The 16,942-nt window shown below is 39.2% G+C and overlaps 1 protein-coding gene across 9 annotated transcripts; it reads left to right on the top strand.

The window, feature by feature from the left end:
• The first annotated feature begins 7,063 nt into the window (after positions 1-7,063).
• On the top strand, positions 7,064-16,609 carry LOC117624354 (BTB/POZ domain-containing protein At1g04390). Of its 9 annotated transcripts, none has more exons than XR_004585308.1 (10): positions 7,064-7,353; positions 8,340-8,466; positions 9,119-9,617; positions 9,724-9,854; positions 9,955-10,385; positions 10,577-11,722; positions 12,065-12,217; positions 13,058-13,448; positions 14,719-14,871; positions 15,755-16,609. XR_004585308.1 is itself a non-coding variant. In XM_034355549.1 (9 exons), exons 1-8 carry the CDS (start codon positions 7,253-7,255, stop codon positions 14,828-14,830), a joined length of 2,700 nt encoding a protein of 899 aa, XP_034211440.1. In that variant the 5' UTR covers positions 7,064-7,252; the 3' UTR covers positions 14,831-14,871; positions 15,755-16,609. The 9 variants fall into 9 exon arrangements, 5 of the variants coding, with proteins under 5 accessions (XP_034211440.1, XP_034211437.1, XP_034211436.1 ...); XR_004585309.1 differs by having other exon boundaries at positions 14,719-14,988; XR_004585310.1 differs by having other exon boundaries at positions 13,058-13,482; positions 14,719-14,988.
• Positions 16,610-16,942: the final 333 nt, after the last annotated feature.

Raw genomic sequence — 16,942 nt, 5'->3', positions numbered from 1 at the left:
CTTTTTGGTGATTACCCACAGTCGGACCGATGTCCACAGACATCCAGTCTGATTTCAGTTATGTCAGTGCACTTGACTTTGCCTCACGAGTTTCGGGGACGCTCCGACCGTGACTGCCCTGCGGCTCGGCAGACTTGGTGTCCCGAGACCTGCCAGGATTGCGGCTCGGCTGACTCTGTGTCCCCAAGACCTGCCAGGATTGCGGATCAGGCTGACTGCGGTCCCCTGCATCTGCCAAAACGGCTCGAGTCGACTTGGTGTCATCGAGACCTACCGGCGGATCAGGCTGACCATAGTCCCCTGATTTCGCCAGTTTGCGGCTCGGGTAGACTGCGTGACGCCCGAGACCTGCCAGGGGAATTGACAGTTATAACTGGGGTACAAATAGGTGGTAGTTTCAAAGGATTTTGAGCTTTCTTTTATCCAATTATGACTTTCAGTTATTTTATACCAATTTCTCTGATATTCGCGCATTTTATATCTTTATAAAATTGTTCAGTTTTACGAATCTATATACATACGATTATATATTCAGATGAAGACCTTATATTAAACCCAGTTGAACTTTAACTTTACTTATCAAGTTATTTTTACCATGTGGGTTATTATGATTGTAAATTGTTTTCAAGAACATTATTTTTGTCCACTCACATTTTCAAACTGTTTTTCGCCCTCAGGCCGTAGAAGTGCGCAGGATCCACCACCGGGCTATTTCTAGCTTCCGCGCCACCAAATCTGGTAGAGTTTTGTGGAAAAATCCTTGAAACCTTGTGAACTTTAGGAAATGCTCTGATATCTCGTTTTAGTGGAAAACTGGAGCTGGTGAATGCTTGGTTATTCTATTCTGGCAGTTGGTGTGGATATATATGATTGTTTGACAGGTGAAAATTTTTGGGTTTGATCAAAATACAGGGGAGACTCTGCGGAATTTTCGGCAGGAGTCTAAGAGAAAATTTAAAAAGAATTTGAAACGAGAAAAAGAATTTGAAACGAGAAGGGTAAAAAGGTCTTTATTGCCCGACATTCGCCAGGTGTCGGACACGCACAGGACTTGGCTCGAATTCCAAAGTGAAAATTGGGTCGGGTCCTGTCACCCCGACTCCAAATTTAACCCATTATTTAAATTATTTAAGTGAAATTACAAATTTACCCTTGAGGTAGGGGTAATTTGGTCACTTTCTTACTCAAAAAGAGTTTGGGGTAATAACTGGTATTTTTGGGTAGGTCGTATCGAGATGAGTCCGTAGACACGTGGTGGGCTTGAATCGGAGTTGTAACGAGAAAGATATGGTTAAAAGAAACTCAGTGGCACAATCGTAATTATTTCAAAATGGAATTTTTATAAAAATTAGATTTCTCTCTCTCTCTCTCTCTCTCTCTCTCTCTCTCTCTCTCTCTCTCTCTCTCTCTCTCTCTCTTTCTCCTAAACTCCGGCCACCGACCGCTGCTGCGGACGGGACCGGTGCCAAAAGGACCGGGCGACTGTCTCTCTCTCTTTCTCCGAAACTCCGGCCACCGACCGCTGCTGCGGACGGGACCGGTGCCAAAAGGACCGGCTATGCCTCGACGTCATGACCCGGCCCTTCCCCGACCTCTGCCGCTGCTCCAGCCGCCGGAAAAGAGGTAATTTTTGCTCGATTTTTGCTCGAACTTCGCCGTCTCCGATCTCCCTCCTCCGGCAGCCATTTTTGGTGATCAAGGTATGGAAATTCATCCATTCATCATAACCTAGCTGCCTGTTGGGTAGGATTGGATCGATTCTTAGCGTAGGTAATTAAATTTACGAATTGAAATTCAGCGAGTTTTGGGATCGGGATTCCAGCCACCTCCGGTCAGTTTTTGGGGTAGGTCCAAGAACAAAAGTGACTCTAAATAGGGTATTATACCTAGGGTAGGAGTTTTGAGATTTTACGGCGGCACATGGGCACTTTAGAAAAAGGGCACTATGTCCCGATGTAATCTCCTGGTTCTCACGAGCGCGTAGGTGTGCTCGGACGTCATTTTGGATACCGTTTGAGTCTCGAACGGATATCGCCTATTGCGCGTTATCCGGGTTCGATAGGTTGGGACCGTTGGATGGTCTCAAATTTAATATATGTTAATCTAGGTATTTCTAGGATCGTGTAGGATTTCATGGATTGTAAATCGAAGCCCCGGATGTTCCGACTTAATAATTTAAAGTTTATGTTTTATAATAACCTTCAGATCGTGCGATCGTGAGCGATCCGACCGTCCGATCTGGACCAAACTTGCAGGACGAGTGTCTTATACCTCGTAGAACCCATTAGAACTTTCAGATCAGAATTTGGAGGTCGTGGGCCCGTTTGACCAGGGTTATGGTAGTTTGACCCTTGGTTGACCGTGAGTCTTCCGGAGTAGTCTCACCTTCCCATGAGAATTTAAGTGACCGTAGAGACAGGTCTTGGGTGTTAAATGAATCATGTTGATTATGTGGGATTAGGATATTAATTTATTGTTTTAAATTTGGGGATTAACGGGTGCTAAACTATTGTTGAGATTTACACAATATTAGAATTAATATATATATACATTTATATATGTTTGTAAAGGTATAAAAAGAGTCTAGAATGTCAGTTTGAAGTGCTATATGCACTACCTTAGGCACCTCCCCAAATTTTGGTTACACTACAAGTATCACTCTGTGAAAGTTAGGTCCTACGTGGCGTAGGTTATTCAGCATGCGGACAGGCCCCATACGTGGCGTTGGTAGTACCGGCGTATGGGGATATTATGTGATATAATGTTGAGGTCTCGCGTGGCTTAGGTTATCCGGCGTTGAGACAGACCTCATACGTGGCGTTAGTTGTATCGGTGTATGGGAAGATATTGTGATATTATGTTGAGGTCGCACGTGGCGTAGGTTAGACGGCGTGTCGACAAACCCCATACGTGGCGTTGGTCATGTCGGCATATGGGGAGATATGTGATATGATGTTGAGGTCACGCGTGGCGTAGGTTATCCGGCGTTGAGACAGACCACATACGTGGCGTTGGTTGTACCGGCGTATAGGGATATATTGTGATAGTATGTTGAGGTCGCACGTGGCATAGGTTATCCGGCGTGTTGACAGGCCCCATACGTGGCGTTGGTAGTACTGGCGTATGGGGAGATTATGTGATAATATGGTGAGGTCGCATGTGGCGTAAGTTATCCGGCATGTTGACATACTCCATACGTGGCGCTGGTAGTACCGGCGTGTGGGGAGATAATATAAAATACAGAGAAATGAATAAATGTATTGCCTATGTGTGGAATTGGGCTTTAAGAAAGAACTACGTGTGGCTTGATCCATCAGTAAGGGTACGTAGGCAGCCTAAGGTTACTAGGTGCAGCCGCAGACTAAATGTTAGTCATGTTGTTTTTATGGAGATTGGTTCGGACCTTGTTGTTGGTCCTGAAATTTAGGTGAAAAATAAGATGCAGTCTTATTAGGAGGTTAAAATTTTGTGTGTTTAATATTTGGGAATTCAGATGATGGAAATCGCATTTGGCGTTTATAATTGTGTTTATAATTTGTTAGCGGTTTCATTGCGAATTATTGGAAGGCCGAAGGCCGTTTATATGAATTACATTAAATTATATTATGCGTGCTGCCAGTTGTGGATATAAAATGCGTTTTATGCATGTTGAAATTTTGGGAAATGTTCAATTTACAAGGGAGATTCTGCCGAAATTTCGATAGAAAATCTCGTACCCTTATTCCTTTTTGGAAAAAATGATATAGTTTTAGAAGTGGGCCCGACATCGGAGTGATGTCGGGAACTTCCACAGGATTCGTCCCGGGTTTCGGGAAATTCGGGAGGGGTCCTGTCATAACAACCTTTAAGGAAAATCCTAAATCGAATCAATTTCCAATTTAACCTAAAATAGCAATTTAGACTCTATAAACAGGTTATCCTAATACCTTCCGAGGGGTGAAATTACCCCGGAAGACTCATGGTCAACCGAGAGTCAAACCACCCAAACTTGGTCAAACGGGCACACGGGGCTCACGACCTTCAAATTCCAATCCGAAAGTTCCTATGGGTTCGACAAGGTTTAGGACACTCGTCCTGGAAGTTTGGTCTAGATCGGACAGTCGGATCGCTCACGATCGCACAATCGGACGGTTATTATAAAACATTTAAGTTATTAAATTGGAACATCCATGGCTCCAATTCACGATCCGTGAATTCATACACCATCCTAGAAATGCCTAGATTAACCAATATTAAATTCAAAACTATCCCAAGGTTCAAACCTATCAAACCGAGATAACGCACAATATGCGAAATCCGTTCGATAGTCAAACGACATCCGAATTGAAATCTGAGCACACCGACACGCTCGAGACAACAAGGGGATTGCATTGGGACACAATGCCCCTTTTCTACAGTACCCACGTGCCGCCACATGTGCCGACAGCGCTTGGGAGTCCAAAGCGATTATGCATCGCCGGAAAATCTCAAAATCATGGCTCAAGACTCCTACCCTAGGTATAACACCCTATTTGGAACCATTTTTGTTCTTGGACCTACCACAAAAAGTGATCGGAAGTGGCCGTAATCGGAGGCCGAAAATTGGCCAAACTTCCATCGCTTAATCGACCTTCAAAACGCAAAAATCTCTCAAATCTAACACAACAGGCAGCAAGAACAGCTCGAGAGGTTCAAAATCCATACCTGGATAATCGGAAATGGTGGTCGGATTACGACGAATGAAGCTGGTGAATTTTCTGTCAAAACCGGCACGATTCCAAGCTCTTTCCGACGAAATCCGACGATTCTAGGGGCGGGGCTGGTCAGGAAAGGAAGGGGGAGAAGCGACAATTCGAACAAGACCGGTCTCGAGGCCGGTTGTGGACGGTGGTGGCAGCAGTGGCTTTGAGAAGCCACTGGCTATGCAGAAAACGAAGGGGGCTTCTGCTCGCGGGAGAGAGAGAGAGAGAGAGAGAGAGAGAGAGAGAGAGAGAGAGAGAGAGAGAATCAGATTTTATCAAACCATTTTCACCAAAATTACGGTTTAGGTATTTTGATCGTATCTCCCTCGTTACAACTCCGATTCGAGCCTACCACATGTCTACGGACTCATTTCGCCATACCCTACGCAACAGTATAGTCGAAATTCTCAAATTCATTCCCGGCCAAAAAGTCAACCTTAAACCTAATAAAATATTCTAGGGGTCTTTTAATATGTTTAATTAATAATTAAACATTTATTTAGGACGGGGTCATTACAACCAGATGAAAAAAATAGGAAAAAATCATGTTGACTAAAAAGTCAATAAACCGGCACTGATTGATTTAAATCGATTCTAGTGCCGATTTCATACCTTGCAAAACTGGATCAGACTGGCTGTGTTTTTTTTTAAAATTATTTAAGTCCAATACTAAATTTCTAATCGCATAACTAATATCTCCCCAAGCCCAACTTCAAGGCACCTTTCTTTTCTAGGCCCAATCATTTTTCTTTACATGAAATTGGATCATTTGTGAACTTTTAAGCTCAAAAAATAATTTTTTTGTTGGAATTTGTAAAAATAAATAAATAAAATATCCGGTCCAAACCGGAAACCGCACCAAAACATATTTAAACTGAACCAGCCGGTTTGCATAATTTTTTTACCAAAATCGAACCAAACCACACTGGTTAAATAGTGTTGATTTCGGTTCTTGTGAGGTGGAAACTGGACTGGCCAGAACTGCGCCCATCCTTACTATATATAACCTTGAATCCTCTTCCCCCCCCCCCCCCCCCCAAAAAACCCCACAGATTAGCTTCTATCATTGCCACTGACTGCAATTTCAAGGAGCACATCCACTATAATTAATTTGGTCTTTTCAAATACTTGGAAGTTATTGAAGAATATATAATCCCACATTGGAAATTTGACTAAATAAATTACAATTTATAATAAATGGTTCCACTCCTAATAACATCGAGGTTTTTTGTGATAAAATCACACACCTACTGGACTTTATAGGTAGTTAAGTTAGAGACAAAATCGGTGTTGTTATAAATCATCCACTGCACATAGGCCTAGATGATTAACTTCGATGTGGATTTGGCTCCATGTGTGGCCCATTATGGTGTGGTCCTATGGGAGGGGACGTGTTGAATAATATAAAGTCTCATATCGAAACACCATCGATGTTGCTATAGTAGTAGGACACTGATATGTCTTTCTAAAATTTAACACGTCACACTTGTCAATAATAACACCAAAGCCTTTTGTAATAAAACCTCACAGACATCAATATTGCTAATAATGTGCCACTAGCCAATCTCTCTAAAATTTAACACGCCACTCTTGTCAATAATAACCTCAATTAAGGCCTCCACATTGCCGAGGCCGACCTCTGATGCATACTGGACTTACTCGGTGACATTTTGACTATTTGGGAAATACAAATACTCTCTCTGCTTTGAGCTTGATGAAATGCTGAGAGGAAAACGAGAATATGAGGAGGAAGAAAGACTAATATCATCGAAGTGACACCAATATGCTCAGAGCGAAGAGTGCATATTTTGGACTCTCCTTTCCTTTTCGATGAGTCTTCAGTGGTTGTTTGTGCTTAAACCCATGAGCTTTTGCTGTGAATGAGGACGCCATGAAGTGACAAGTTTTTGCTCATTGGAAAAAGATGAACTTGAGTCATGTCCTCTTGACTTGAAATACAATGAGAAATGAGAAATCCTTATTATTCTTGGAATTGTAGAATTTTTTCCAGAAACAACTTTAATGTTTTGTCTTTTTTTTTTTTTTTTTTTAACAAAGTGAATTTTAAATTACACTAAAATATAGGGATAGAATGCAAGCAAAGAAGCATCTACGCCAATTTGCTTTTATTTTTTTATAATAAAATACTTTCTTTTGGTGGTCAATAAAAGATTGTAATTTCAGCATAAAAAGAAAAAACAAGACAAAGAGGTTTCTTTTTTGGTCAAGAAGAAAAGGTCGTGATCAGCTCCTCCAAGTATAAAAAATTAAAAATTAAAAAGTATACTAATTATTACACTATTTATCCCAAAAAGACAACAGAAGTTAAATAGGAAGAAAAATAGAAAAAGAAAGAGAGGTGTCTGGTGGTATGGGTGATGGCGGCAGCGGCAACTTCAGAAACAATTGACGCTCAAATTGGGCATCTCACCTTCTAAAGATTTTGATTTTCTTGCACAGACCAAACCCTTCTCTCATTTTCTGAGGAAGACGCGACAAAGAAGAGAAACAAGAAAAATAAAAGAACAAAAATGGGACCTTCGAAGCACGGTACGGACAATAACAGGGGCCTCACTGGGCACGCATACACCCTCTATCAGCGTTTCAATCATGCTCTCAGCCTCGGTAACAGGTTTGCCTCACACCACTTTTATCCTCATCCTTCAATTTCAGGCTCGGGTTCTGTTTTCATATGAATTAGAATGAATACAAGTTTCTTTTTTCTTTTTTTTTGGGGGGGGGGGGGGGGGGGGGGTGGTGGTGTGTGTGGGGGGTTGTTTTATCTAAGCTCAAGAGTCTAAACATGGTTCTTATGTTTGGATTATCTAGTAGGGTATAGCGAAAATGGGTTCTTTTAGCTCAACCCACTTGTGCTGTATGTTGAAAATTGATTGGCGTATGATTGAGACAACTTCAGGTGGTTGGAATTAAGTTTTAGTTGCAGTAAATGTAAGGTCTTATTGAAGGCTCATGTGGCCTGGTCTGCTGGTCGTCACCATAGTTTGATATCACCTTGTGGAGTTCAATTTTGAGATTTTAACTTGGTTCCAACGCAATTTAAGGAGATATCCCAGTGATTTTGTTCCATGCACACCATATTGTGTGACTTCCATTCCCACGATCATCGTGCATTGTGCTTTGTCCAACCAAACCCTTTGCTCCAATACAGCACCTGTTAGTGGCTCAAGTGATTAGGAGACCCGCCTTGCTCCAATATTTTCACAACTTAACCACCTTCTGGAGTTGATGGTTTAGCTTAAAAGTCCTTATTGGAACTTAAGGAGATAACCTGCTAAGCATATCCAATTCTGGACGATCACCTATCCTATTTAAGACAATTGTATTTAATCCACTATTCATAGCTATGAGTGGGTGCACTAACATTTGGCATTTCTGGAGTCCTTCAGATAGGGCTTGTTATATCCCTCATCAAGCAATAAACAAAGCCATTAGTTAATGAGAGTCTACTTAGAATTGAATTGACGTCATATATGGATAATTGATTCAGTTATGACAGAATAGGCTTAGTTAATTGAAGTCCAGTGTTGTGTAAAAGATGTGTAGATTGATTGCTACAGCTAACAGTATTATTCTTCTATACTGGCTTGTGTCTTGCAGATTTTGTGGTGACAAGGCAAAAAAATGGCAGTGTATGGATATCGAGATACAAAGACATGTGGTCCACTCAATAGCTGCATTTCTTGATTATATTTCTGGGGATACACTGCATCATCCACGTGTGAAGGTATAACAATATTGTTCCTTTACAATCTCTATGGATCAAACAATTTAGTCTTTTATTTATTTAGTGGAGCTTCACTATGTTGACTGTTGTATTTAGGTTGATCATCAAATTTTATTCATATCACATTATTAGACATGGAATTTTAACCCCTGGTAAGAAAATTTTGAAGAAAACAAATAAGTTGAGTGGAAAGTAGGTGTGCAGTTGCAGAAACCACCTACACCTTATTATAGGAAGTTACATGTCATAGGCTGATGGTAATGAGTATCAGCACGATCATGTTGAGGTATGATATATGTTAAATTGTATTTGTATAATTTTTAGCTCATTGAATTACATGTAGCGTATGATGTAGTCTGACGGCTATCGTCTGTGTCTACGCATGGGCTTGTTTTGGTATGCTATATCTTGAAAACATAATTTGGTCCTGGCTAATTGAAAATTTGAACAAAACATGCTATGTTTGGAGTTCTATAACATCAGTGGTATCCAATACTATCGTAAAGCATTTCCGGGTTCCCCCTAATTCAGTTTTTGTACAAAACATTATGTTTCTAAGATTCTATAATGCCTTGTTGTAATTTGTATCAGTTCTGAGCTGTATATGTTTTCATTTTTAAATCCTCTCATTATTTTCTCCATCAATTTTCAGGCTTCAGTTTATGACATCGTCGGTGCATTAGTTTGGATTCTTCAATCTAACAAGGGAGCCATGTTGAGCATGGCAGCAGATGTGACATTAAAATTAGTCAGCATTTTACCCAAATCAGTACTGCAGCTTTATGCATTAGATCTTGTTAATCCTTTGTCATCTTTATTATCTTCGCATCAAACAGAAGTTGCTATATCATGTGCTGCAGCACTGAATCTTAGTCTTTCAAACCTCAGTACCAAGAGTGGAAAAGAAGTTTGGGATGTTCTCAAGAAAACAGAAATTGTTTCTCAAGTTATCACTAACTTACGATGCTTTCCTGGATGTGCAAAGCCAGTAGAATATTTCCAACAGATGGCTTTACTTTTGAGTACCATACTATGGTGGTGGTCTCCATCTAGGTTTTCTGTTTGGAGTGATGCTGAACTGATGAAAGGTTTAAATGATATGCTAGATAATTATGGAAAAGCTGCAGTTTTGAAGTTGTATTCTTCTATAGGTATTACACATTCAATCAGGAACAAAACCATTTTTACATGTTGAAATTTTATCAGTTAGCCCTATATTCTAGACTGTTTGGTTTAAGTTTCTATTAATTTTTCCAGCTTTATGTGGTCATGGGACCAAGAAATTATTAGAAAGTGGAGAGGTGCTTCAACAGATGGTGCAATGCATGAACAACTCACATCCTCATTCTGTTCGAATTGAAGGATTCAAGCTAGCCCAGTGTTTAGCGGTGCTAATTCTAACTTGGTCTCCTTATAAGAAATCTTGTTACTATAGTTAAAGGGGCATAACGATGTTTTAACTCAATTTTCTTTACGGTTTTGTTTCAGATAAATGAAAATACATGCTTACAAATGATGAGATTATGTTGCAAGCCTATTATCAAAGCCATAATTTCTGGAATGAGCGAGTTGAGCTCAAATTCTAGAAAGGTCTCCAATGACCAGATGTCTTTGCTAGAGGAGGCATGTCGCTTGGCTCTAATTACTCGTTGGACAGGGGAGCATCACATTCATTTATGGAAACAAGGGATTGACAAAATCCTCCTTGATCTTCTCTTTAATTTTCAGAACCAACAGTACAAACATTCCATGTCATTGGATGAGCAAATAGCTACTGCTAAGGAGGGTCTCAATGCCAATTATCTTCTTGTTCTGAGGAGTTACATCTGGGATATTCTTGGATGGCTTGCAATACATTGTGGGGAGGATTTCCACCCTGAAAGTGAACTCTACATTAACATCCTCATTACATGTGCATGGTAAGGCTTCATCTGTCAAAGACCTTCCTCATTTTCCAGACTTTTATTTATTTATTTTAAAATATCCTGATACAATGTTCTTTGGACCCCAAGTATTGTTTATATCAGGTGACCCCGCAGTTGTCATTTTAGTTTATATCTGATAGATGGTTGCTACTTTTCTGATTTTCATTCTCCGTATTCTTTGATAGCTTGACCTTTGTTGATGCAATTCGAAAGTGGCATAAAATATATGAAAAGGATAATGCTGGTGTCTTCAGAAGTGAATCAGCAACGAGGGCAGTTTTTATGATGATTTATTCTCCTTGCAAATACATTGCATCAAGGACCAGAACCATATTGTCTGAAATACTAGAGCCAGATGGATTGGAGTATCTGAAAACCTTAGTGCATTTTCTAAATAATCTGTCAGCTTGGACTGAATTTGGAATGCCAGATAGACTCCAAATTATAATTTATTTAATGGGGTTCGCATGCTATTCAGGTTTGCCACAGTACCAAACCTGGGTGGTCAAACGAAGAGGGGTAAAAACATTATTGGCTCTTATGAGGTGGTGCTTAAGTAATGATTTCCATTTAGAAAGATCGAGCTTTGCTCCACATTTGCATAATGCAGTTTGTGAGAGGATATGCTGTTGGGTTTCCGCAGAAGACTGGGAAGGCAAAGACATTCTTTTATTTTTCAGTTTGTGGGGACTGGCTGAGTTGATACAGCATTCTCTATGTATAGGAAATAACCAAGACAGAATTTCTTGTGAGATGAGACATATAGAAGCTCAACTAGTTAGCGAACTTCAGGATATCTGTACCAACAGTTGTGCTTCTGGGCTGCAATGGTATGCTGCATTTATTCTTAGTTACTTTGGATATTATGGCTTTCCAGGAAAACATGCAAAAAGGATTGGTAAAGCACTTAATGAGAAGGATGATGCTGATATACAACTCATTCTCGCAAATGGGGAGTGTTTGAGTGTCCATGGTGTTGTGCTTGCAATTCAATGTCCATCGTTACTGCCTCCTGAAGTGCTTCTTCCTGGTGAGGTAACATCTGATGATTCTTCAGGGGGAGGCTCTATGGAGACTTGTAGAGGGTTTCAGAAAGACATAAGATTATCTGCTCATGTTGATCACCAAGCGTTGGTGATGTTGTTGGACTATATCTATTTGGGATATCTTCAAGCAGGAGATGAACATGCAAAAAAGTTGAGGACTCTAGCCAAACGCTGTAATCTACAGTCTCTGTTACAGATGCTGTGTAGAAAACGTCCCAAGTGGGGCACTGCTTTCCCAAGCATAGATCTTAATGTAGCTCTGGGTCCATCTGGACATTGTTTCTCGTATGTTTTCCTACTTTAATACCTACGTAGGATATGTTTTGTTGCATCACATCAGAATTGTGTTTTTTTCCCCTTTCTCTATTTATTTCTATGTTTCACATTTGTGCCTCCATTAGGAAGAGTGCAGTACTGTGGATGATGTAGTAACCTGAGTAGAGACAGGGGCATTGTTCAAATAGAAGGCTTCTTGGTTTGACAATGCAAAGGACTTTGTTTCCTAGTATAGACCATATTTTATATTCCTAGTATAGACCATATTTTATATTCTAGCTTCGTGCTACTAGTTGGTTTTCCAAATGTAATAATAGTATGTTAATAATATTTGTTTAATTTTGGTTTCAGGGATGTCATACTAGAAGCTAAAGCAACTGAGCTCTTGGGCTGGACATGTGGTGTTTGCTCTCTACCACGGCCACATATGCATGCTCACAAAGTTGTATTGTCATCAAGTTGTGATTACTTGCGGGCCTTGTTTAAGTCAGGAATGCAGGAGAGGTACTTGCAATTTGTCTTTCTATATAGATAACACAGAGACCTGCACACTTTTTATTGAAAGTGATTATGTATATAGTTATTTTATATTACTCCAAAAAAATTTGTGTGTTGAGGTTTTGAGAAGTGGTTCTTCACATTGGCTTACGGAAAATGGTTTCCAGCACTTTCGAGCATCTTTGGCAGGATGTGGTGGTCTTTTAGCAGAGAAGATGTTGTAGAATTAAAATGATTTTACTTACATAAACTGTTCATATTGTTGTGCGCATATTTCCATAATGAATTTCTATTATTTTGTGATATTATAAATGTTGTTGTATAGGATTATTATTAAATGTCTACTATCTTATTGGTAAAACTGTTTTAGCTTGTTAAAGCATGTTCTATACCCTTATATTCTCAGAAAGAAAAAGGGATATATTGTTAATAGGAAGTAAAAAATCATTGATGTGTTATCCTCCTAAAGCAAATAGTTTGGAGATGAGAGTTTCTGTGGCTACCATGTATGCTTCTTATGCGAACCATTTGGCTGTTGATTGCGTTTGCATATCTGGGTCTTTAAGTACAGCATTTCATGGCAGTGCATTTGTGTTTCCCTTGTACCTTCTGTCAGGGGTTGGGTGGGTCGATGGAGAGGCAGCGCCTAGGTTTTTGATTATTTATAATTAATTTCACATCTGAACTGAAATTTATTTTTGATTTACTTCTACCTATTTTATGTATTTAGGTGCTAGTTCTTCTATCACTTGAAGCAAAAGAATAATAGATCCTTTTCTTTCTGTGCTTCTTTGCATGTATGCTGCAATGTATCACTCTTCCTTAAATATTTCTTCATACTTGCAGCCATTTAGAAACCATAAAGGTCTCTATTAGTTGGGAAGCAATGGTTAAACTAGGCAACTGCTTCTATTCCGGTAAGCTGCCAAAGCCTCCCTCTGGATGTTTATGGAACATTATGGATACTGAAGAAAAGTTGCATGAGCTACAGCCATACGTAGAGCTTTTTGGGCTTTCTGAGTTCTGGCTCATGCAAGATGTTCAAGAAGCATGCTCAGATGTAATCGAATCATGTCTTGGTTCTTCCAGAGAGTTGTCTATTAAAATACTACACGTTGCTGCCAATTTATCTGTGTGGAAGTTGGCCGAAGTTGCAGCAACTTATGCCGCACCTTTATATCGCCAGCTATGCAATTCTGGCGAACTTGAATCGCTTGATGAGATGCTGGTTGAAATGGTTCGTGCAGCATCTGTTCAACTCTCTCAACAGGGTGGTAACCATTCTCAGTGATTTAATTTTCTTTCAGATTGTTCAGATGATTGAAAAGATATGGAACCGTGAAAACGACTAGTTTTTTTTTAAAGAGTTTGTTGTGCAATCAAATGTTAATTCTGTTAATTTTCCTTATGTTCTTTTCTGGGGAAGTTCTTGTGGAGTTAGAGTACGACCTCATCATTTTTTGGCGTAAATCCTTGTAAGGAATTGCCTGCTTGAGATTTGCTAATTTTTTCTTGAGGGCAGATTCGTTCCATGCTTATTATTTTGATATATAATGCTCCATATGTAAGACTATCTGTTTCAACTTCAAAGTCCCTTATCCAACAATTATCCCCATCTTTCCCTCTCCCTTGGAGGCAGCTTAGCTACTTGGGGTCAATAAATAAGCCTGTTCATTAGGTGACACTGGTCGGTAAGATCCTCTCACATTGGCCAAAGACATGGGATGACCAGGGTGACGGGTTTATGGGATGTAGAGCTGAGCTTCCAATAGACCAATAAATAAGCCAGCTCTTTCTTCTACCATTTACAAAATTGGCTTTGGCTGGCGAGTAAGTTATTTTGGGGTTTCAGTGATCCTTTGATCTTTCAGATTCAAGTACTTAGAGAAACTTGAGTTTATGCATCCCTTCCTTTCTTTCTAGGGACGAGTATTCAGGTTTCCTGCCAATTTACAGTCTCCTCTCTTAAATCTATCCAAGAAAGGCCTCGAGATTGTGTAGGATTGTATGAATTTTGGTTTTAAAAATTCTAGTGAAACTTGCTGTAACCTCTCCTCTTATGCTATAAATTTAATCAGCATTTTTAAAATCAATGACACTTTTGCTTTGCTGGTATTTTTCATCTCCACTTTTGCATGCTGAACGTTAGACAAATGAAAATTTTTCCTTATAAACTAAGGTTCTTCTGTAACTTCTGTATCTGAGAGATGTGCAAGGACGTAAAAATTTCAATTTCATCAGTGTTCCTTCTTCTTTTTTTTTGCCTTTTTTTTTTTTTTTTTTTTTGTGTGGGGATGGTCACAGAAGGTTGGTGCGTTTGCCATTTTTTGAAGAGATATTTCTTTATTTCTTTTGTCTCAGACTAGGGTGAAAGTGTGACTGTGTTTTGAATCCTTCAAATGTATTGCTTTGTGTTTGGTGGTATCTCATGTTATTTCTTGTGTTTCAGTGAAGCAAGCTTTGACTGTCACCTAAGCATATGTCACTAATTCATATGTCTCTAGCAGGCTAGCAGAGAGGACCAAGTGCCTAAACTTAACAGTCGTCCATCTAGCAGATGAGGAACGTTGCTACAAACAGGAGGAGAAGTGTGATGGTAGAGGATGGATATCTCTATAGTAGGAGAAGGAACTCCACCATTCAGCCTAGATTTTTTTGTGGTGAATCTCTTAAGTTCTTTTTTTTCCTCTCCTGCAAAAGAAATAAATAGGCATCATCACTGCTCTTGAAGTGAAATTAGTGTATCAAATCAGATATGTGTCCATCATTCTCAGCAGGTTGATGCTCACAATCTCTTGAACACTTTTGTTACCTTTTCTTTTGGGATATTAACAATCTAGAATTTAGAGGGTTTATCTGTCATTTTATTTTCCAGTAATCTGTGAGTTATTGCAACTGAAAACCTGTAATCTTGTTTTGAACCACATACACAAACCCACTAAAATACATATTCATTTAGTTCAATTAAACTTCTACTAGATCAATGGGGATCCTGGTATTAAAGCTGATTCAGAGTTCTCTGGTATTGGTAACAACAAACTCTAATTTTGTATTTGAGAGAATGAATAGTTTTTCATCAGTTGATGTATTTGATAATACTTTTATAATATTGATTTTACTTTTCATTACTATCAAATCTCTGGGTCTTTTTTCTTCGTTGGAAACTCCCCTGATTTTACATTAAAAAAGATTAGATCCAATTTCATAAAATTTTGGTTTGTAATTCTTTATATTTTTGAACAATTTTGAGAAACACAGTGTATGTGTGTGTTTGTGGGAGTGGGATACAATTTCATTAGAGATATCTTCATTTTTATAGTCATATTTATGGCCTCTTTTAATTAGCAAATAGAAAAAGATAATGAACATTAGGTTCTTCTTTTAAAATCATTGAGAAATTCATATAAGTATATATGCTATAGTTGTGAATTTTTCAAAGTTTCAAAATATGACGATTTTAGAGTTGTTCTCATTGTTGTGCTGTTTTCTTTATTTCCTTTGAAGTTTTATAGCCCTGAGCTATGTGCCTTCTCTCTCTTGCAGTACTATTGGAACAACCAGGAAGAAATAAGATCGTCACAGCAATTCCATTAATGAAGTTGGGTTGTAGAATGAGGACAAGGTATGTTACCAACTTACCAATTACAATACCCAGTTTATATCTTGGCTCAGAAGACCCTGCACATGTATACCCAAAAAAAAAAAAAGAACATGCACATATCACAAACCCGAGTACCATAAAATTATCGGGGTTGATGGTGGAGAAAGAAGAACAGATGTAGAATTCAGGTCGTGAATGAAAAACTGATACCAATTAATCCTAATGGACTGTACTGGTAAACCTTTGAGAAAAAAGTCTTCACCGTCGTGACAGAAGATTGAAGGAAGAAAATATTGGAAAGAGGATGAAATACGACTAAAACCTGCAGCAAACGAAGGGTGATGCTCCAACCATTCTCTGCGCTTCCTATCCCAGTCTTCAACAGGTTTGCCAATGGAGTAGATGAGGTCCCGGTCATCATAGAATGTAGGCTCAGCTGGGTTGTAGCCCAAGTAAAGGCCTCCGACAGCTGTATTCCCGGTGATGACAGGAGGGCGCAAACCAAAGATGCTCCTTCTACAAATCGAAACCCGTCAGCAATTAAAGAAGGAGCTTTGTGCAGAACTGAGCTCCTAGATGATGTTTGAAGTAGAGGGAAGTCCGGTGAACCCATTTTCAAGAAAGCTCCTTCAGGGCGTCTTCGTGAAATAATAGCAGTGCCTTTGTGGTATGCTGATAGCTTTGTGTATGTGTGAGCTTAAACTTTTAAATACAGAGAGCAGAGAGTGTAAGCTTGAAGGTACTACTTTGGAAGCATTAATTCTTGAATATACAGAAACCGAACTTTGAATGAAAAATCTTTCTCAATTCACCCACACTTAAAAGAGGTAAATACAAGTCACTGGGTACCGCTACTGTGAGGCAAGAAGCCAATAACCTACTCAACAGGTCCAACTGAAAAATATTGTACAACATAATCACCAGATGTGGTACTGCATGTGTCCTTTCGATATCCCAAATTTGAAATAAAAGTTAATATTCGTTTGGGAATGTTTCTCTAGAAAGTACTTTTATTCATAAGCGCTTTTATAATATAAAAAATTTGAATTTTTAAAAAAAAATAAATCCAAGTACTTCTTGGAAAAACACTTGGGAGGGTTTTCTAAAAAATCACATAGCACGTGCTACTC

This window comes from Prunus dulcis, chromosome 4 (assembly GCF_902201215.1).
Source record: "Prunus dulcis chromosome 4, ALMONDv2, whole genome shotgun sequence".
NCBI classification, from domain to species: Eukaryota; Viridiplantae; Streptophyta; class Magnoliopsida; order Rosales; family Rosaceae; genus Prunus; species Prunus dulcis.
The sequence above is the reverse complement of the archived record's forward strand: the minus strand, read 5'-3'. Positions and strand labels throughout refer to the sequence as shown.

What these genes read in the sequence shown, in the direction of transcription:
- LOC117624354 (XM_034355545.1), top strand. Translation starts at nt 7,253, where the DNA reads ATGGGACCTTCGAAGCACGGTACGGACAATAACAGGGGCCTCACTGGG. An exon ending in GCTCTCAGCCTCGGTAACAG is followed by an intron (nt 7,354 to 8,339) that starts GTTTGCCTCACA and finishes TGTGTCTTGCAG; the next exon opens with ATTTTGTGGTGACAAGGCAA. An exon ending in TCAACTCTCTCAACAGGGTG is followed by an intron (nt 13,486 to 14,660) that starts GTAACCATTCTC and finishes CTTGTGTTTCAG; the next exon opens with TGAAGCAAGCTTTGACTGTC.